The sequence below is a fragment of the Anomalospiza imberbis genome, chromosome 16, assembly GCF_031753505.1.
Source record: "Anomalospiza imberbis isolate Cuckoo-Finch-1a 21T00152 chromosome 16, ASM3175350v1, whole genome shotgun sequence".
In the NCBI taxonomy this organism is placed as follows: Eukaryota; Metazoa; Chordata; class Aves; order Passeriformes; family Viduidae; genus Anomalospiza; species Anomalospiza imberbis.
In genome coordinates, this window is record NC_089696.1 from 13,275,296 (window position 1) to 13,296,865 (window position 21,570).

At 47.5% G+C, this 21,570-nt stretch overlaps 2 protein-coding genes across 3 annotated transcripts in view; both read left to right on the forward strand.

Moving 5' to 3' along the window:
* Positions 1-9,657, forward strand: part of FOXK1 (forkhead box K1) — a 56,117-nt gene extending 46,460 nt beyond the window's left edge. For both annotated transcript variants that reach the window (XM_068207152.1, XM_068207154.1), the window contains exon 9: positions 1,380-9,657. In XM_068207152.1, coding sequence (XP_068063253.1) covers positions 1,380-1,600 — 221 coding nt within the window. In that variant the 3' untranslated portion in view covers positions 1,601-9,657. The remainder of the gene's footprint in view (positions 1-1,379) is intronic.
* A 2,376-nt stretch (positions 9,658-12,033) lies between these two features.
* On the forward strand, positions 12,034-21,554 carry AP5Z1 (adaptor related protein complex 5 subunit zeta 1). Its single transcript, XM_068207138.1, has 17 exons — positions 12,034-12,191; positions 12,387-12,524; positions 12,893-13,079; positions 14,042-14,183; positions 15,085-15,197; positions 15,684-15,852; positions 16,527-16,667; positions 17,034-17,071; positions 17,151-17,313; positions 17,568-17,746; positions 18,242-18,384; positions 19,145-19,294; positions 19,499-19,610; positions 19,993-20,090; positions 20,353-20,485; positions 20,620-20,834; positions 21,091-21,554. Exons 1-17 carry the CDS (start codon positions 12,094-12,096, stop codon positions 21,353-21,355), a joined length of 2,484 nt encoding a protein of 827 aa, XP_068063239.1. The 5' UTR covers positions 12,034-12,093; the 3' UTR covers positions 21,356-21,554.
* The last annotated feature ends 16 nt before the right edge of the window (positions 21,555-21,570 follow it).

Consider the following 21,570-nt stretch of genomic DNA (forward strand, 5'->3'; position numbering starts at 1 on the left):
GTGATATGTTTTTTATGCAATTATTTTAAGATATTAATAGATCAGATAGGTCACACTTCTACTAACCAGCATTAGCATTTCTCTAATATAGAATCAGACAGTTTTTTATTTAACATTTTTATGTCAAAATATTTTAATCTCACCAAACTTTTTAAGTCTCATCAAAGTGGGAAATCTTCCAGTTGCATCTGAGTGTTTTTGTAAGTGGCAGTATATTTTCTGGTTCACAAAACAAAGCCTGAGTCTCTTGACTCTCTCTGTACTAAGTTAACTTCTCTTCAACTGCATGATTTAGGTTCTCTAAGTCACTAAGCTGTAATTGCTGACTGCCCTCATCTTTACCCTATTTTTTTCCCTTCATCCTCTTGATACTCTACAGCTTTCTTCTCATGCCTTAGTAGAAGTTACTGGGCTTTGAGGGCCTTTGTTCTCTTGGCTGTGTTTATTTATCCTAGGGCTCCTTTTTCATGCATTTAGCAGTGAACACAGCACTGATGTTCAGTCATTCCATCCTTTGCAAATGAGTCTGGAGGGCAGAGGATGTGCTGTTTCCTGAGTCCCCTTTTGCTTCCTCTCTGATTGATGCAGAGTCCAAAAACTGCATGTGTTTTGTTTTCCAAGCAGTGATGTGTGCCAAAGTCAGTGTGTAAGCACATTCTCTGTCTGGAACTAGGAATTGTAGACATTTTTACCGAGGGTTGCTACTTAAATCATCTTTTTTCTTACCACTTTTATTAATGGGAGGGTGAGACCTTGTGTCAGTACTGCAATACAAGATTGGAAGCCAGAAATTCCTTTGTTGTGATCCCAGTTCTGATGGGAACACATGTGGTTGTCTAGGGTAAGCTTTTTCCTGCCCCTTTCACAAGTGGAATGTCAGTACACTCAGTATTTGCATTCTATTTCCCAACAGCCTGGTTTGTTCTTCCTGTGTGAGCAGGGCTCAAGAGAGCCTCTAAACCTCCAAATAAAAGGCCCTGCACATGGATGTTGGAGTTCATGAGAAATTGTCTGGCCACCTACAATCAGAACTACCTCTCAAAGAGATGTGCTGTAATTTTAACTAGAGCTTGATCCTCCCCTGCTGGGAACAAATACTTAGCTAGCAATGCCTCGTTTGACAGTGGATGGGAAGAAGGAAGTTCTCCTTTGAGAGGGGTTGTTGCTGGTTTGGTAAACTTGAAAAGCTGAGGTTGTGGAGGGAGAGGGAAGGACAAGGCAAGCTAGGCTTTCAAAATGCTCTGGGAAGCAACACTTGACTGTGTGCCAGCTGTTGTGTTTGACGGTGGGATTTTCTTTTCTTGCTTTGCTTGGAATAGCAAACACTTGTTCTGCTTCACCCCACTAATTCTGCTTCTCTTTCTTATCTTCCTTCCCAGCTCTTACAAATCCACTGCAGCTCCTTGCAGCCCAGGCCAGCTCGTCCACTCCTGTTGTAGTCAGCCGGGTCTGCGAGCCAGGGACCGAAGAGACGGCAGCAGCCTCCTCCAGTGAACCTGAAGTGAAGAGACCACGGATAGAAGAGCCCAGTGGAGCAGTGCCAGCCCAGACTGGAGTCATCACATCCACAGTGCCACAAGGACAGGCAACCAGTGAATGAAGAACCGGTGGGAGGAGCTGGAGTGATGGTGGGGTGGGCATGGGATGGCAGGAGCCCTAAAGCAGCTTTCACAGGAAACCAACCACAACTGTACCAGCTCAAAACACAGCTGATAAAGAGCTCTCTTTAAAGGCAGATTTTTCAATGGGAGGACAACAGCTGTTATAATCACAAGGTGCCAAAAAGAATGGAAAATCCCTCCCAAGAACCCATATCTGGAACTCTGTTCTGTCTCTACTTATGGGATATTTTTTCTTTTTTTTTTTCTTTTTTTTTTTTTTTTAAGATTCAAAAAAATACAGACAACTGATTGTATGACTGCTGGGATATTTTTAACTATCTTTTCCCCTTTTGGCTCCAAGGGGATGGGATTTGCAGTTCAGAATCTAAAGGAATGTAATACAAATGCAGTCTGCTCCCTGGAAAGAAAACTCCTCACATTCTATGCCTTAATACCACGCTTCTGAGAGCTTTGAACCATAGGACCATTTTAAAAAGGTCACCTAAGGCAATCAAATGCTTAAAGATGGGTGCAGTATCTCACAACAACGTTAAAGAAACATGGTACCAAACTTAAAAAAAAAAGGCAAATGATTCTGGTTTTTTAAAGCAGAAAATTCTGAATATAAATGCTTATTTATATGGGGATTCAGGACGAAGAGTTACAGGGCTCAGCCACCTGGATTTCCAGATGAAATTTCTCTCCATTCCCTCTGAGGGAGAATAGGATGACAGAGGAACTGTATTAACTTGGTTCCTGTAAAGATGTTAAAAACAAAGGGGTTTGTATCTTTACAAATATTTTTTTTAATTATTCATCTCTTGCTCTGGACAACAGCCAAAGTATCTTGATGCCTGAGGATCACATCTCCTGTGTCTCCAGGAGGTTTCTGTGTGCATTTGATTGATCACAGCTTGTGTGAAGCACCAGCTTTTGTTCAAATTAGCACTGTAGTTGAAGGCATGGCCACTGTCTTTGTGAACTTGAGAAAATACTGTTGATGTTCTGCACTAAAGCTGTCACCTTCACCTCCTCGTGGTGATGTGGTCCTTAGCTTGATGGACCCTGGTCAGGAGGTCAGAGCTGACCCTCTTTCATGGCTAACAGCAAAATTCCTGTGTTGCTCTTTGGAGAGGGAAGTTTATGGCTTGGATGAGAGGCAGCAGAGGTCATACCATGGTTCATTCAAATTCTGTCAGGGTATAGTAGACAAAGGCAAAAGACTTCTCTTTTATTTTCCATGTGGCAAAACTCACTGGAGGTCTTCAAACAGTTTTACCAAAATTGATTTGGAGGTTTGCTTTCATTGCTTGGCTCCCTCTCCCATCTCTCCTGCCTTGAGGACCATTTAGGTTGGCCAGTAGGAGGAGGCCTTTACTCAAACTGTATTCCAGGCTCCTCACGTAGTACAAGGATGTCTTTCAGAGAAGGCAGATTTGACTCACGTCAGCCACGTGCAGCAGTGGGTGCTTGTGACACCTTATGACTGGCAAAGAAATCCACCCCTGCCTGTAGCCTCCAGCAAACCCCTTTGGCTTTACACCCTTTGCAGTCCCCTTGCCTAACATGTCTTCTGGCAGCACAGCAGAGATTTTTTTATTTAGCGAATGACACGGCTTTGGTAATGGCAAGAGAGACTTAAGGAGGGGTGGGCTGTGCCTCTTTATGCCCCATCTGTACTGATTTGCTGTCCTGTGCAGTCTGACAAGGCAGAGAGGCAAAACCCACTGCAGAAACATTGCAAAAATGTGCAGTAAATGATATTGTCAGCATATCCATGGGGATTAGGGGCAAGGCACAGCCCTTCAGTGCCTGCTGGAATCTGGGGAGGAAGTCCACAAGGTAACAGCTGGCATCACTCGTTCCCTTCCAGGTTTCCTTTGTCTTTGCCAAATCCCATTCAATAACCAAGTCCCACCACTTGAATAAAATCCAGACATGTTTAATTCTCAAGTCCATTGTTTTATGAGAAATATTGCTGAAAGAGGGAAAGAATTTCTTGGTCTCATGATTTGCGGTTACTTTCTGCGGAGAGAGGCACATAAAATATTCATGACAGATCATTTATCTCAGCTGGGCTTTCAGAATTCAGGTGTGTGCCCTTAGTGACAAGTTATTAGATGGGATTTTAGTACTTTGAAATGGTTTTGTGAAGGAGGATTGTTAGAGACCACAAAGTAATTGAAGCAGGCTGGCCTCCAGCTGTCCCTTCTCCCGCTAGGAAGGCAAGGTGTGGCACAGTGGAAAAGCACACGGATTAGCTCTGTTTTCTGTAGCCTTTTCAAAGCCAGGAGTCAATAAAATGAACTTGTAGGCAGAAGACACAAGTGAGAGTGCAGCACAGTGTATCTGTGATGAATCATTACTTTCGGGTGACTGCTGGTTTGGGTACAGGCACGCCTCTGAAACAGCCCCAAGGCTCGGGAGCGCTCCAGAAGCGCAGGAGTCCTTGGGTTTCCAGAATGCTGGGTGAGTCAGAGCAAGATGAAAAACCAACAGAAAACTGTTCAGGATGTGGAGATGCCAAGATTCTGAGGATTTTTCTTCACTAATGCTTTTCTTTTGAAGAGTCTAAATAATTAAGCCCTGAACTTCTGTAAACTAATCCAGCACCACAGAAAGACATCAGCTGAGCGACAGTGTTTTCATCCACCATAAAGCTGCTGCTTTGTAGATACCTCTTGAAAGTCCATCCTCAGGTTGCATGTGTAGATCTGCCTCCTGAGTATTTAGAACAGAATAACACTTTCTCTCTCTTCTTTTTGTGGCTCACAGTGCCTGCTGGTTCAAATGGGAGTTGAGGATAAGTAAATATCTTTGTTCTGTTCACCCTTTCTGCTTGAGCTGTCTGGAACTTGTCAGTTCACCCTGTCAGGGGGTTTTTGCTTTATCAGTCTGCTGCATCCCTCTGCTGCTGTAGGAAGCAATTCCTGCCACTTGCAGATTTTTTTTGTAGGTTTGGCTAAACATTGCCAGGTACCAGGTAAAATAACTGTTCTTGTTAAATCGTGTGGAGAGCTGTGGAAAAGTGTGGTCCTCATCCAGAACATGTGAGATGAAGACATCTTGTTTCAGGCCTCCAGATGAATTCTTTCAGCACTGATCAGTCTGGATGACAGCACCATTCTTTCTACATACTAGTCCTGATTCTCCAGGCTGCAGAGGCATGGTGGTAGAATTAAGTCTTCAACTAGGAAGAAAATGTTTACCTTAATTGTTATATGCAGTACTCAGATTATTTTAAATTTATAATCGAACTTGTTTGTGTTGTCCAAAAAGTTGCATCTCATCTTTGATTACATTAACTAAAGGTTTGAAGGGAAGTGAAGGTGGAGGCTTCACTGGATTTTCTGTTGTCTGTGTAGTGAAGGTCAAGGCATATTGAATATTTAAACTGCAATAACTTAGACCTGGGAAAACTGTAAAGCCAAGTTCTTAATGTGTGAATTCACTTTCCACCATTGCCTATTGATTTTTTTTCACCTTAGGCAATGACATTGACTAATTTTACTTTGATCACAGTTAGTTTATAGCAACTTTCTGTGCCCCAGTTTGCAAGAGTTGAATCAGTTGTTCTTTGTTCTATTCCACTGGAATTCCATGTTGTTTGTCTTGACATTGGCTCTTATGATACAGAAAGCTTTTTAGAGAAAGATCAATTTAAACTGATTTAGTGATAACACAGCGCAGTGCTGAGCACAAAATTGAAGTTCATGATTAGCTCATATATTTTCAACTCTTTTTCCTTCCCATATTCCTCCCTCCCCCATACCATTAACGATGTCCCCTGTAGCATATGCAGTCATTTTTATCCACTGACAGGAGCAGCACCTTGCATTAAGCTCTGCCTGAGGACTCAAGGATGAAAATACCTGCGGAATACATGGAGCTCCAGAACAGGTTGAGAAAGGTCAATTTGATCACCCTGTATTAATTTTCATGCTGTGTTCTAGACATGTTACTGTTGGGCAGAGCTTATTCAGGAGAGTGTTTTCAGAGACATCTTAAAGCTTTGTGAGAGGAAGGAAATAACAGCTCAAGCTCTTACAGTGCTTCTGCCATCAACGTCATGATCTAGCATCAGATTTGGGGGGGAGTAATTTTGCATGTTTGGTCTTGTGTACTGACTTAGGAGTTAAAATTCTGAGTTAATTTCCACTTTTTTTTTTTTTCCTTTTTCAGTAGGGAAATGCCCACAATGGAATAAGACTTGGAGCACAGAAGGCTAGGGCCTGTATCTAAGCAAGTGTAGGCATCTGACCTGAACTGTCTTGCAGTGTGGTGTGGAACACTTCTCCCTGCCTGCTGGGGATGTTCAGTTGGTGTTGGAGCTTTCCATCTGTGTCAGCAAGGGGGTATTTATTTGGTATCACTGGGGTGTGCTAGTGTGTAAGTGAATGTCAAAATGTAGGGTGAAAGGAGAAGTGTTTCCCTGCTACACTTGGGTTTGAAGATCTTGGATTTCACCTAGCAGTAGTTCTGTACCTCTCCTTAGAGAATCCACTCTCACCACACAAGGTGAAAACTTCTCAGCAACATAAGAAGAATTTCCCATGCAGCTGCATTTGTTCCTTGCCTCTGAGGAGAACCCAGCTCTGCAGCCTCTGCATGTTGCAAATAGGTACTTGAAGATTCGAGTAAGATCTTTCCAAATTGCTTCCTTCTCTTAAGGCTGAACCAGCCTGGTTGTCTTGGTCTCTTTTTGTCCATCGGGTGGAATTGCTGCAGGAGGTCACTGTGAGTCTTGTACTGGGGAGCCCAGAGGCAGAGACAGTGCTGCAGACATGATCTGGGGAGTGCTGGATGGGTTGGAAGAGGAATCCTTTTCTTTGGCCTGGTAGCTACACTTCTGCCAGTACAGCCCAGTACCTGTTTGGTCTCTTGCTGCAAGACAAGTGTAAAGTGTAAAGAACAAATCAGAGAGTGAACTGGATTGCATTTGGGCAGATGCAACCACGCTGTCCCTCTCTTCCAAGGAGCAGTCTTAGCTTGGGTGTTTTTGAGCAGGAAGCAGCACTGAAGGATCCTGATCACTTTTAAAGAGACCTGTGCTTAAATTTATCAAGTGATAGTTTCAAGCCAATGTGGAAATTGCCTTGAGTTTCTACCTGCTGCAAAATCTTTGAGGCTTTTTTTAAGTCCTGCTGCTAATAAGTTGGACTAGGGCATTAAGAATGAATCTCTAAAGGAACAGGACTTGCTTCATAATTTCACCCTTGCTGCACACTGAGTTTTTGAGTCTGCAGATGCCATCCTGCAGTAAATTATCTGAATTCTCTTGCCAGCCAGTCTCTTGGGCAGCTCCTCTTTCTGCTCCTCATCAGTTTTTCCCCTCTATTTGTAGTTGTATCTGTCAACTCCAGAGTCCTTTAATCCAACTCCTAATTTAATTCCGTTGCTTGAAGGTCTGCATCTGGCGAGGATTCTTGTGTTAGGTTGCAGTTACAGGAGTAAACAATCTGTTGTAGAACTTTCTGTGTCCCTTTGGGTGAAAAATTATGCCCAAGCTGCTGCTACTGTAGCATACACTACTGCTGGAAAGTGTAGCTTCCAGTGGGGCCAGCTGTGCTGCAGAAAACAGTTACACTACAAGGTCATTGGGTTGCTGGAGCCGATGCCTTCTTGCATGTTGATCTGCACCTGATCAAAACGTGGCTGGGGAATCTTTCTCTGGGCTGCTTGGCAGCTGTTGGGCTGGGATCTGTTAGATCAGCATCTCTCTCTGCTGGGTGGGTTGTTTGCAGGTCAGTGCACGTGTTTGTGCATACAGGTGTGGGTATGTTCCCATGCCATAACCAGCAGTGGGAATTCTGTAGCTGTGAGGGTGGGCTCTCTCTGTTAGGGTGTCTTTCATGGGGCAATAATACACCAGGGAGCATTTTACTTTGGCCTGAGCAAGACATCTTGAAAAATACTTGGTTTTCTTGGAGCACTATATTTAAATTCCAAATTTTGAATCAATTTGTGATGTTTGTATTTATATGTTTGGAAAATTCTTTTGATACCTTTTCGATTTACCAACACTGAATTAAAACCTTTCAGAATGTATGGTTGGTCCTCTCCTTATGTGTCACTTTAAGTTTCAGAGCATGAGGGTAGTTGTGCCAAATCTACCCCTTTGCTCTCAAGACAGAAAAAAAAAAACTATTGACAATTTATGAGTGGCAGCTAAGGAAGAAACCCTTTAAATATTTTTTTTTCAGAGAATATTAAATTAGATCTGTGTAAACATGAAATTTATATTTATTAATGTGTGAGTGTGTGAGCGTGTGTGTCAATATAGATATATAAATGGTCCATGACTATTTCTTCCTCTTGAATGGTACTTACACAGACTTTTATACAGTGTGTTGGTAATTCCTGCATCAGGCACTGACTCTGAAAGAACGATGAACCTATTTTTGTAACAAATGTGAGCAGCCAGTGGAAGCAGCTTTACTTCAGTGATTGCTTTCATTCCTCTCGCAGAGCAGAAGAGGCAACCTGGTACTTGCATCTTCCTTGTGTAGGATCCCTGCTTCTGGCTTTGTCCTGCTTGCAGCAACCCCAGTTGCAGCAACCCCGCTGCTTTTCTGGCAAGAAAAGCCCCCAAATGGCACTAATGAAAGCTGGAATCCTTTCTTGTCTGCAGTTGTCTAGATGCAGTATCAGGGAGTTCTTTACAGATTCTGCTCTGTAAGTAATGGGACCTTATTTCTAACAGAGGAGATTTATGGGGGGTCCACGAGGATGCTGTAAGGCTGAGGAATTCCTCTCTGTCAGGTGGCTAAGCTGACACTGGGGCACGAGGAAACTGTTTCTTTTCTTCTGTGGTGAGATTATTTTCCTTTTGTCATGCTTCTGTCTCTTTTTGGGGTGAGGTGTGTCTATATCCCCTTAAAAACAAGCACAGAAGAGTTTTTCTAATGTTTCCATTCGCAGGGAGTAAATTTTGCTGAGCTGGCCAAAGTTCAGGTGTGATTTAATTCCACAGGGATCACTAAATTCACAGAAGGGTGTATTTTGAACCACTTGGATCTTTTGAGAATAAAAGCAAGTGATATTTGACTTCCTAATCCTAATTGCTCTTCCAGAAACAGAAATTCTCTATGAGGATCTGAGTGAAAGCTTCACCTCAGCAATCACTGGCTGGTGATGGGGCTTCAGTACTTCAGGGAGGACAGGCTTGGTGATAGGAAGAGTGACCAGAATAGGAGCAGTGAAAGGAAGCAGCTTTCCTCCTCATCCAGCAGAAAACAGCCCCTGTGAAACCCAGACTTCCCCTAATATTTGGTGGTTGCCTCGTGTCTGCTGCCAGGTTATGCTGTGATCTGGACCTCTCTGTCATGCTCCTACCCCACCTCAGTTTCACTTAAAGCAGTCTGAGACAGAGCCTTCCTTAAAGCTAGGGCAACGGTGAGGAGAAATGTCTGGTAGCTGAAGAAAAATGAGATTTAAATGGAGCAGAAAAAGTGAGAATTCCTTCTGTTTCACTGTCTTGCTGCTAAAAGTCTGGTGCAGAACATCCTGATGTTCTGCTGATTTATATGCTGCTCTTGGGAGGTGGGCAGGCTGCTAAGTTGGCTCTGTAGCAATTGAATTACTGTAAACCTAAACTTGCTTAATCTCTCTTTTTTTTTCTCCCTCAAATGGGCTTGAAGTAGAGGGAACCAGAGTATTGTTTGTAAGATCTTTTTGCTTTAATAGAAAGCAGAATGTAAAAAAAAAAAAAAAAAAAAAAAAAAGCAAAAAAAAAAAAAACCAAAAGCAAAACCAAACTCATTCAAATATAGTGATACAGAAAATGGCTTTAAAATATGAAAATCTTACGAGACCATATGTTGTGTTGGGTTCTGGACATGCTGTTGGTGCTGAGGAGGCTGGCCTTGCCCAGCCTGCCAGCCAACCTCCACGTAGCCAAAAAGAGCATTTTAAGAGTCTGTAGCTATCCAAAGGACTGTTATCCAAAGGACTGTTAAAAGCTGTTTAGGGATAAATCAAAAGCTGTGTGTGAGCAACGGATGGTAAAGCTGGAAATTCAGATCCAACTCTGAATAATTGCTCTGATAAAAAACAATTTCAGAAAAATCCAACTCTTCCCCCTGTTCTGCAGATGCTCATTCCCACTGAGTCCCCAGGGAAGGCTGAGAGGAGAACCTGAAATACCTCAATGGCTTCACAGAAGGGTTTGCTGCAGACATCTGGGCCAGCCTTACCCCTTTCACCTCAGTTTGGCACTTATTTTATAGAATAAGAAGGTGATGGAAAGGGGAAAGAAAAGCCATGCTTGCATTTCAGTTCCTGGTGTTGCCTGTGCAAGACACCTCCAGCCAGATGTTTTGGGGTTTGTGGGTTGGTTTGTGTTTTTTTACAGCTGATATCAAAAGTTGTTTTGGGGTTTTTTTTTGTGACTTGTTTTTGTTACCAGTGCTTTTTAAAAAGCAGGTGTGTATCCCAAGGGGGAAGCTCCATGGGGGGCAGTGGATGTGAAGTTCCTGTTCTTTCTCTGGCCATGTTGCAGCACTGCTCCTGTGAGATGCTCGAGGCAGCCCTGGCTCCCAGCAGGATGTGGGATCCTGCATCCCAGGAGCAGGACCTGTGTTTCCACTTCAAATGGGATACAGTGGTTTTGTTTGTTTGTTTTTTTAATATAGAGCCATACGTTTTTTAAGTAATTTGAGATCTGAATGTGATTTCTAATGTATCGAGAACGTTAATATTTTAAAGCTATAACAAAGGTTTAAATTTCTACTTGTTTTTTTTTTTTTCATTTATTTTAACTGTTCTGTTACCTTAATTTGATGTATGTGGTTGGGGAATGTTGCTTCTCCTCTTAGCATTTGTTTCTATAACCAGAAATAAAATTATATATGAAAGAGAAAATGCCCTGAAATTGCTTTGCTGTTTTTGGGTGCCCGACTTGGATCCTTCCAATGTAGCATCACAGGGGGGGTTGAGTTTCCTGCAGCAGTGAGGGCACAGTGTGTTTAATATTTTTTCCTTTTTTTTTTGTTTTCATGTAGGAAGGAAGTGTGTATCTGCACACCTTGCACTGTTTGGAGTTCAGACACCCCACTTTTGATCCCTTGTCGGTTTTTTGGGCAGCTGGTGACTCGCAGCAGAGTGAACATATGGACTTGTGTGTTTGAGATCTGAGATGCTTCCCCTGGGGCTTATAAATTATTCCTCCAGCTCCAGCTTTTGTTTTGTCATGAAGTGAAACATTGTTATTTTGAACGTTAAACTATTCTAGCGTGTTCCCCTGTAATTTATAATAATTGCTTTCATTTAAGCCTGTGAGATCAGAAAACAGTATTTTATCTGTCTTGTAGTTAGGCTTTTCCTCCTTTTTCTTCTAATGAAGCTGCAATTTAAGTTCCGGGTTTACGTTGACTAAACATTCTTAGCTCCAAAATTAAATAGTAATATCTTTTAAGGCCTCAATTGACATAAAGTAGCTGTAATTCATAGAATTTTGGAACAATTGAATGGTTTGGGTTAGAAAGAACCACCTCATTCCAATCCTTGACATGAGCAGGGACTCCTTCCATTATCCCAGGTTGCTCCAAGCCCTGTCCAGCCTGGCCTTGGACACTTCCAGGGATCCAGGGGCAGCCACAGCTTCTCTGGGCACCCTGTGCCAGGGTCTCACCACCCTCACTGGGAAGAGTTTCTTCCCAATATCCCATCTAACCCTGCCCTCTCAGTTTGAAGCAGCCATTCCCCCTTGTTTTGTCACTCCATGCCCTTGTAAAAAGTTTCTCTCCTTCATGTAGTCTCTTTTCAGTTACTACAGGGAGGATTTTTTTTAATTGACTCAGTAATTAAAAAATTAATAACACAGTACACAGTGAGCAGTATTAGTCCAGATCCTTTTCTGGGGGGGGTGTCTTTTAAAGTGATCCCATCTTTGGCTCCCCACGTGCTGCTGCTCCGCTGGCTGATTGCCCAGGCATGGTGCTAATGAACTTTAATGCCAGGAGAGCACAGGGCAGGGAATTACCAAAGGCAAAGTGCCAAATCCCATCCCCTGGCATCTGTCTCCTCCTTGCAGGGCAGTGCTCAGCGTGCTGCCGAGAGCTTCAGCCGTGTTAGCAGCCGGGAGAGAAGGGCCTGATGGATTTTTAATTTCTGGCAGTGCTGAAGACCCGAGCAGCTGGTTTAACATCTCGTTCCTGTTTTGGAAAGCTCTGTTTTATGAACAGGTTCCAGGAAAGGCTGATATATTTATTGTCCTTTACCGTCACTCCCGTAGAAGCCCCAGCTCTCATCTCTGCCATACAATGATGTTCTCCATCGGTCTGAGTGCCTAGAGTGGGGTGGCCTCAGAGCCCAACTTGTGCCCAGGCTCCTGAGGTGTGGGATAATAACAGCAGCACCTCGGACAGCCCGTGAGCAGCCCCGAGCGGGGATTTTGGTCACCTCTGGCCTCTGCGAGCCCTTCCCGCCCGGCGGAACCTTCGTGCAGCAGCCGCCGCGTTCCCCCGGAGCCGGCGCGGCGTACCGCCCGCCCATGGGGGGCGGCTTTGGCCGCGTACCGTGGCGCGGCCCGGGCGGCGGCGGGGCCGGGATGTTCACGGCGGCTGCCGAGAGCTTCCTCCGGCAGGCGAGGTGCGGCAGGGGCACAGGGGCAGCAACACGGACCCCTCGGGCGGGGCGGGGGTGCTGGCGGGGGCGCCGCGCCCGGGAGTGAGCGGGGGCTCGGGCGGAGGGGAGGGCGGTGAGTACCGAGCCTCCCGCCCGGAGCCTCCCGAGAGGGCCCGGCGTGGGGGCCCGGCTTCGTGACAGCCCCGACTGCCCCGGCAGGGAGATCCAGGAGGAGGAGCTGCGGAGATTCGCCGCCCGCGTGTCCGCCCTGCTGCAGGGCCCCGCGCCGGGCCCCGAGGCCGTGGATGGGCTGCAGCGGCTGCACCTCACGGTGGCCGCCACCAAGTACCCCCGCCGGTGAGTGCCCCTGTGTGTCCCGGCTGCTCCGAGAAGCAAAGCGTTACCTTCCTACCCAACAAGAAAGGAAGGGCGTGGGTTAGGGCTTTAAAATAACCCGCTGCCTTGAAAACCCTAGGTTCAGTTGAAACACAAAGCCCCTCTTTGCCTGTCGCCCCCGTGCTAAGCAGAAGGTGCCCGTCTCCTTTTGCAGCGGGATTAACAAGCGTTGGTGTCACTGAACCCTCTGTCGAAGTGCACTCAGAAATGAAGGTGATGAGTGGCATTAGTCACTGTCAAGCGGGATCATCCCAAAGCCAAAAATGTGTAGGAAATAAACATCTGGATCTTTTCTTGCCTTGCAGTGATGTTTACTGTGACTCTTGCAGGCTCGATGGCAAGTTTGTGGAGCTGTTGCAGACAGTGCTGTGCTCGCCCAAAAGTCCTGAGCAGATTCAGATGTTATGTGCTGCCATCCTGAGAGAGATGTCACCTTGCAATGATCTTATCCTCTCCTGTGATGAGATTCAAGATACAAAGCTCTTGAGCCTGGTATCCTCCGTCCTTCTGGCTCAGGTAAATGACCTGTCAAATCAGAGATCTTCCCCTGTCAATATGGATTTGCTTTTTGATTGTTCCCTGCTCCTGAGCTCCTCCCTGAGCTCAAGGAGAGTGAAAAACCAATTGCAAGTATGTAGGGAAAAGCAGAGGTATTTCTGTGTTCATTTAAAGGATCTCATTATTCTGCTTTGCATGGGGAAAAATGGCAATTTTTTGTGTATAGCACTTAACAACAAAAAATGCTTAAAATTGTAATGTTTAGACACTGAGCTCCTGGAAGCAAAAAAGAACCCTTTAGAGCTGGCTGCTGGAATAGATTTCAAATCAGGGTTGCTTGAACCTGGGGAGGAAAGCAAAAGATTTTAGATATTCTTCTTATTATGCTTATGATATTGGCTTTCATGTTCACATATAAAAAAACATACGTAGAACCTACAAAACATGTAAAACTGTAAATGCAAATGACACTTCAAAGGTCCAGATTCTCCATGAAGAGAAGCAAACATGAGGATCTCCATGTTCTGAGTGCTGCCTGGGGAACAAGCTGGAAACTTCTCTTTTTCCTCTCCTTCTTTACTTGTATTGTGCCTGTAAAATATTTTTGTGAAACTTCTCGTTCTGAGTTTCACTGTGTGCTTAGAAATGTCTCCAGTGTTTCTGACATTCATCTGAGTCTACTTAACTAAAGGAACTGAAACAGAAACTAGCAGTGTATTATTATATGCTGCCTCACAAAGCTCCTCTCTCCCATATCCAGCATTGAGACTGTCCTGCAGTTCCACAGTGGAAAAACACACATAAGCAGCCCCACAGTTTGGGATCTGTGAATTCAAATTGCAGAAATCTCTGTAAAAAGTGATAAAATTCCCTGTGCTGTGAGTTCTTTTTGTGTTTGACTTTGGTATTGATGCCTGATGGAGGAGATTGGTCTCTGGTAATGGTAGGTTATCTATCCTTACCTCTGCTTTATTTTTCAGGGAAATAAGGGTGAAGTGGCAGCTGTGGGGCAGCGTGTTGTGAAAGTCCTGGAAAGAAGACTGCCCGAGGGTCAGAGTGCTCAGTTCCTTCTTCCTGTCCTGGCAAATGTCCTCAGCCTTTCCCCGGGATCTCTAACAGAAGGTAAATCTATAGGAAGGGCTGAGATTGCCACCTGGCTGTGGTCTGGGTAGTGATCAGAAGGCTCTCAGTTGGAAACTGCTGTGGAAAGTGACATCTCTGCTATGAGGAAAGGGAACTTACTGGGTGAGATGTATTCCACCACCCAGAACTGGGACTGGGCCTTCCTGTCAAATCCTGGCCATGGATTTGTATAACAGGATCATGTGCTATAGCTGAGGTTGCAGCAGGAGTATGAAACTGTAGCTATCCTGAAGAGCATCAAGCCAGGAGAGAGAGAGAAACAGAGATGTGCCTGTGCATGTGGTCAACAGAGCAGCAGGAACAACTAGAAGTGCTCTTCATCAGAGAGGCAGCACTGGGTGGGTAGTGGTGAGTTAACCTAGGAGAGCTTTCCAGCTCTCCTAGGCTAAAATGCTGGGGAGCTGTGAGCAAGAGTGAGTTTCTGGGAGTTTCCTGTGAGGTTTGTGTACTTCATGCAGTGTGCCAGAGAGGCTTTGGGGAGGATGTTGGGCTGGGTGCATGGCAGAGCAGGAAGGATCACCTGCCCCAGCTGCTGTGAGTTCCCAGTGAGGGAGTTGTGCCTTTGGCTGCAGAGCTGAAGCCAGACAGTGCCCGAATAAAGTGACAGTGTTTTTGTACATTCCTCCTAACAGCAGCTGTGGATGGAGACAAAGGAACAATCTGGTAGCAGAGTCCTTGGTTCCAGCACTCACTCCCTGGCTGAGGTGGTATGAGGAGTATAGAGCATCCACCTTGGGGTACCAATTTCTTTATGGATTGCTGGTTCAGAGAGTGATCCAGGCTGGAGTAAAAGCACAGCAATTGAGGGTTAACAGGGACATGTTGCAGAGGCTGATTCTCTGCTCAGTCTAGCAATGACCCTGTCACTTCCCTTGTGCAGAACAGACCAATGTTGTCAGTAAAAAGCTGGCTGACTGGCTGAGGTATGCAAGCATTCAGCAAGGAATGGCTCAACCCTCTGGAGGCTTCTTCTCCAGTCCCAGAACCAAACAGGTGAGTGCTGAGTTGCCATGGTGACCTCACAAGAGCGTTTGTTAGTCTGTTACCTGCTGGTTTGGGTTCCCAGAATCACCTTCTTTTGGAAAACAGTAGCCTAGAAGTGCTGCTATTCTTCAGCATTTTTTGTGGCATATGTGGTTGAGACACATAGGAAAGCAAAGTAGGGGGATTTACAGCTCTGAGATGTAGAAGTTCAGCTGTAGACCCAGAGCTTTGATCCTTGAAGTAGTTTTTAGAGAGGAGTCTTTCAGTGACCATGTACTTCAGAGTTGAAGGTGATTGCAAACGAGACCAGTGTCAAAGTTGCGTGTTTTAGCTGGGGAGAAGGATCCAGCACAGCTGGCTTTTCTCTCTCTGCGTAGCTGCCCTCCTGCAGGACCCCAGACAAGGGCTACTTGTCTCTGTGGGCTCAGTGGGGTTTTCCCTGCCCTCTCACTTAGCCTTTCCCTGGGCTCTGACCTGCTGTATCTTCTCTCTCAGCCTGCTCCTATCACAGAGGTGGACGGTGCTGTTGCCACAGATTTCTTCACAGTGCTCTCAGTGGCTCAGCACTACACACAGGACCAGTGGCTCAACGTGCAGACTTTCTCCATGCTGAGAAACTGGCTGCTGTGCTATGGGGGCAAGGAGCTGAACACCCTTAATCCAGGTAGGGATTGAAGGTCTGCAGGCCCCTGTGGTCTGCAGCCCCAAGAGGGCTGTGTGCTCTCAGATGTCATATGAGGTGGCTGCACCAGCAACCCAGCAATCTCCTCTCTTTCAAACTGATTTGATATTAGGAAGAAATTATTCCCTGTGAGTGTGGTGAGGCCCTGGCACAGGATGCCCGGGGAAGCTGTGGCTGCCCCATCCCTGGAAGTGCTCAAGGCCAGATTGGACAAGGCTTGAAGCAACCTGGGATAGTGGAAAGTGTCCCTGCCCATAGCAGGGGCTTTGGAACTGGATGAGCTTTAAGTCCCTTCCAGCCAAAGCCATCCTCTCATTCTAAGTGACAGGAATATGGGCAAGATCTTGGACTAGGAACAGAAAGAGTTTGGGAAGGAATATCACTAAACCTCCTGAATGATATTTTTTGATCCTTCCTTGGGGAATTACTTATTGGATGAGTCTCCTGTTTTCAGACAAAGCCCCGTGGATTCCTAGGAAAGAAAGTCTGGGTGATGGGAGACAGCATCTCCTTAGTATTCTTGTAACATTCCCTTCTCCCTCAGCCTCCTGTTCTTCACTCTGCACCCAGGAACAGTCAGCTGCCTTTCTGTTGCTGGGCTGCTGCGTGGGTGACATGCCTGTGACGAGCTGACACGTGTGGTGTTCACTGTGTAGGTGACAAAGCAGGAGTGGACAGGTCTGTGACATCCATGGTCTCTGCTGCAGCCACGGCTGGCTGGCTGCTTCCCCCCAGGGAGCGCCTGCGGGACAAAGCCTTCGAGTACTGCCAGCGCCTCATCGAGCAGAGCAATCGCCGTGAGTCTTGCCGTGAGCCCTCCTGGGAGTCCTCTTGGCAGTGTTCTCCAAAATATTTCTGCGTGTTTGGGCTGGGATCTCACTCCCTGGAATCCACTGTTAGGCTGCTAGGGATAGGGCCTGCTGCAGCTGCTGAGGCAAGTCACTGACCAGCCCTGAGCTGGCGTGTTGGGAAGGATTGGGAGGCAGCAGTTATGTTCTGCCTCCTTGATTTGCAGGGGAGGCTGTGGAACTTGGTTCTCATTGGCCTGAATTTAGGATCTGTGTGTGTTCCCGCCTGCCCTGAAGCCAGGGTTAGTGCTCAAACTGACAGCCTCATATTCCTGTGTGGGCTCAAGTCTTAACTTGGACTCACTTCTCTGGCAGGACCCCTGAAGAAAGATGATGGAGACCTGCAAAAAGCTGTAAGTACACAGAGGTGGGGCTCAAGCTCTGGGAGTTGTGGTTTCCCCCATTCCAGTCTTACTCTGTGCTCCTCTGCAGTGTCTTATTGAGGCAGTGACAATCATGGACATCATCTGCAAACAGGACTCCTCCTACGTGTGCCGTGCTATCTCCTTCCTGAAAACCCTGCACAGCAGAATCTGTGCAGATGCCACTTATGCCAGGGCACTGCTGCCCATTGCCCAGTTCTTCCTGAACCACAGTAAGTCTTCAGCTCCCACCCCCTCCTCCACGATCCAGTCTTGCCTGTTCCAGCACAGCCTTTTGTCCTGGCAGTTTGTGCCTGCCAGAGTTGGTAATTCCACCTGGCCTGTGCTCTGGTATGGATGATCCCACCCCAGGGGAACAGGAGTTGGGATGTCTTTCAAGGAACATAACCCAGATCTCTCTTAGTCCCTGGAGCCCTGGCAGGGCTGCTGGGTGGGCTGTGCTCAGCAAGGTGCTGTGTCCTCCCAGGCAAACTGGCAGCTGTGGACTCTGATGCCATCTACAAACACCTCTTCACTGATATCCCAGCTCAGCTCTTCCACAGCCCATCACTGGCCTTCGAATTTGTCCAGTTCTGCAAAGACAACAGCCAGCTCTTCACAGACTCCTCCAGCATATTCAGGCAGAGCTTCCCAAATCTCTTCAAGGTACAAAGTGTTGGAGCAGCAGAGGGGAGAGCCTGCTTCACATCCCCTTCTGTGCCCTAGAACTTTGTTTTTGCACCCCAGAGCCCTCCATGTGCCTTCATGGCAGTGCGAGGGAGAGCACAGGCAAGAAGGATTGTCACAAAACAAGTGTGAGTTTGAAGGGGAGGAGGGTTCTGGGTGTGTTCAGCACTGCCAGGAGAGAAGAGTCTCGCTGGCAGGACTGTAGAGGGCTGGGGAGCACAGTGAACACAGCACACAGCACTTTGTTTCTGGAAAAGTTTAGTAAGCTGCAGCTTGCTAGCCACTGAACCAGCTGCCAGAGGCCTGTGTTGAGCTTCTAACAGGCTCCTGGGTTTTGACCAAACCCTCAGACTTCTCTGGTTTTGCTTTTAAGTGACTTTCTCTTCCCTATTCCATCTGGTCACAGTGTGGAGTTGTCTGGGTGTGTGGTGGAGCAGCAGGAATAGTGCAGCAGTTTGTGCTTGTTCCTTGCAGTTCCTGGCATGGAACAGCCCACCTCTGATCTCTGAGTTTGTGGACCTTCTCCCATTTCTGCTGGATCCAGGCACAACCATTGAGATCTTCCATTTGCTGCTTGACCTGCCCTGTTTGACAGCAGCTCTGGACATCCAGCTGAGGTAATGCACCTTCCCTTCTGACTCGTTAATCAGCATCTTAACACTGACCAAAGCCTAGTGCACACTTCTGAGCCTCAGCTGGCACAGAGCAAGAGGCATCACTGCAGTCAGGTTAACACAAGGCTGCACAGATGTCAGCCCAGCGTTTCTACTAATGTGTTGTCCATGGGAAGAGAAGGTGACCAGCTCTCACATTTCAGTACTGCACTGTCTTTGGGGCTCAGGGAGCTGTTGCCATTCCCCTGTTCCCTATCCAGCTCCAAGTGATTCCACATGTTTGAGGTTTCCATGAGCTACCACCTCAATACAGAGGTGAAATACCTATTCTTCCTTTCCTGCTCTTAGCCCTGGTTTTAGCCTTGTTCTCCTGGAGGCACACAGAATTTTCTTCCTGAGATCTTAGGAGCTGTGAGTTTCCATGAAGATGGGGTTGGACTGGAACTGGGTGTACCTCTGCTCTTCCTTGTCCTCCTGACACTACAACTCTTTCAGGAGTGCTTAGAAAAGAGAGTCATCCTGGAGACAGATGTTGGTGGGCTGGGATGACTGAGGGATACCGAGTGCCATTTTTCCCTTTCCCAGGCATGACACAGAAGCAAGTCTGGAACTGTTGCCTGAATATGGGGGGCCTGAGCTCATCAGGTTGGCTCTCTGGCTTCAGAGAGCCTGGATTAGACCAACTTGCTGTTCAGTGTTCAGGATCCCAGCTCTGCCCTGGCCCATTCTCACAGTGCAGCACATTCTGTGTGTTCCCTGCTAGGGCAGCAGCTCTTCCTGCCTCTGAGAAGGCCGGGGCTGACCCGGCTGGGAAACCGGCCACGTGTCTGGAGGCCTTTCGCCATCCCCTCTACAAGAGCATGTTCCAGTATCTCCTCCGCACCAAGTCTGCTCCCGAGGATGCTCCAGAGAGGTAGGAGCCTGTCTGGACTGTGGTTCAGCCATCCAGCTCTGGGAGGCAGCACTGGGATCACTGGGAAAGGCACAGCTGCTCTGAGCTGACGTGAGGGGGATTTCTCTTCCCTCTGTCAGCTTTGCCAGCGCTCAAAGGACTGTGGGGAATAAGGAAAGGCAACTGGGAACAAACCTTCAACAGTTACTCTTCTTTTGCCCACAGTCTGGTTCCACTTCGGCAGCTCCTGGGATCCCTGGCTGGCAGCCCAAGGGTGGTGCAGTGTGCAGAGACTGTCCCTGTCTTACTGGAGCTCTTTTTCAGAGTTGTGGCAGAGGTAGGTCCTTTTGGGGGAGTTCAGTTCCCAGTTGTGCTGCAGGGATCTCTTGTTATGTGAAGAGCAGTTGTAGAAGCAAAATGGTGAAGATGCTGCAGCTCTGAGAGAGGGGTGCATTAGAGGAGGGTGGAATGAACTAGCACTGAGCTGGCCACTTGATCCAGAGAAACAGAGAAGCTCTGTGGAGCAGTGTCAGGTTCATTCTGTGCTCTCAGCCAGCTGTAAAGGAGATGAGAGCACAGAGAGTGCCTGATACCTGCTTTGTGCACTGCTCCCCTCCTAGACCAGGCAGTTTCTCTGCTAGCTGTCTCACCTGGCTGGTTGTTTTGGGGTTTGGCTGCTGGATGTCACTGGTACTGCTGAAACAAGGGCTGGCTTTCAGTTTGCAGATGGGTCTCTGATAAACCAGCTGGTGGTGCTGCTGCTGCAGAGGAGTGACCAGCTCTATGAGATCCCAGCGTTTAAAGAGGATGTGTACAGGTGAGATGAGACAGGAGGCACAGCCCAACTCCCAGCCCTTCCTGCTGGCATCCCAGGGCAGCCCAGGAGCCTTTTCAGTTATGACCCAGTCCCTGCTGTGACATATCTGTGAAGGGTGCAAAATGGGGGCTGCACCTTCATCCCGGCTGGGAACATCCTGAGGATACAGCCCTGTGCCAGTGACTGGGTGCTGCCAGCCCCTCCTGGCTTTGGGCACCACCACCTTGCCCTGGTGCAAGCTGTGCCCTTGTCTCTGCTCCAGGGTGCTGGGCTCACAGCTGGCAATGCTCTGCGGGCTGCGCCCTGCGCTCGTGGTGGAGCTGTCCACAGAGATCCTGGAGTTCTCGGGAGCAGTCAGCAACATCCAGAGCAAGGAGGCCATCTTCACCCACTTGGTGAGCAGGGCTGCTGCTGCCACAGGCTGCACCAGCTGCACTCTCCTCTCTCCTAGCATTAGCTCACCTGATTTCCTATCCCTTAAAGATCATTCCATTCCCTTTCCCTGTGCTCCCTTCCGCCCTGGCACCAGGCGTGGGCTGTCGGCGAGTTCCTGTCGGTGTCCCACGACAAGCGCTGCACAGTGGAGCAGATCACGCGGTTCTTCGAGACCCTCGAGGCTGTGCTCTTTGAGATCACCCAGCTCCGGCCACAGGCCAGCACCCCCAGCTGTGCCCCCCGTGCCATCAGTGTCCTCATGGCCACCTTGACCAAGCTGGCGGCCCGCAGCCAGGACTTGATCCCCAGGTGAGCACCGGCAGAGGTTTGAAACGTGCAGATGTCATGGGTCTGAGTGTGCGTGTGCTGGTGTTAATTAATTAAGTCTGGCAACTGCAAGAGGACAGATGTGAGCTGTGGAAGGGCATAGTTTAGAGGAGTGGATTCATCTGCTGACTAATGCTCTGTCACCTGCACTAGTCTGTTGCAGTTTGCACACTTAAGTAGTGACCTGGCTGGGTGAAAAGGTCCTGCCAGCTGATATCCGTGTCCTTCTCTCCTTCAGAGTGTCCATGTTCCTGTCCAAGATGAGGACATTTGTGCAGAGCCCTGCTGCCACCTCCGTTTACTGCGAGGAAGACCTTGAGGAGATCCTTATACGTGCAACTGAGCTCTTGAACCTGCTGAAAATGCCCAGTGTGGCTCAGTTTGTGCTCACCCCACCCGTGGCCAGCACACGGTTTCAGAGGGAGGTGAATGACTCCCTCCCTTTGGCCCTGAGGATGGTCACCCAGCTCCTGGAGCCTGCTCCAGGCTCCCTGCCAGTGTGAGGGCAGGAGAACTGGAAAAGAGGAGCAAATAATTGTGAATGAAACAGAGAACAGGAATAAGGAGAGCTGAGGCTGCTCTTCTGGTCTAAGGCTGTTTGTATTTCTGTCCTAGTGCCTGTTGCTTTTTTATCTCCCAAGTTTGTCGTATCCCTTCCTGGTGAGTATGCATTGAAAATCCTGGTGGATTTGTGCAAGTGTTGCAGGAGAGTGAATGG

Bases quoted from the DNA above. Each gene is read 5' to 3' on its own strand.
- AP5Z1 (XM_068207138.1), top strand. From the start codon at position 12,094: ATGGGGGGCGGCTTTGGCCGCGTACCGTGGCGCGGCCCGGGCGGCGGC. The intron at 19,611-19,992 runs GTAGGTCCTTTT...GCTGGCTTTCAG, and splicing joins TTTTCAGAGTTGTGGCAGAG to TTTGCAGATGGGTCTCTGAT. The intron at 20,091-20,352 runs GTGAGATGAGAC...TCTCTGCTCCAG, and splicing joins TTTAAAGAGGATGTGTACAG to GGTGCTGGGCTCACAGCTGG.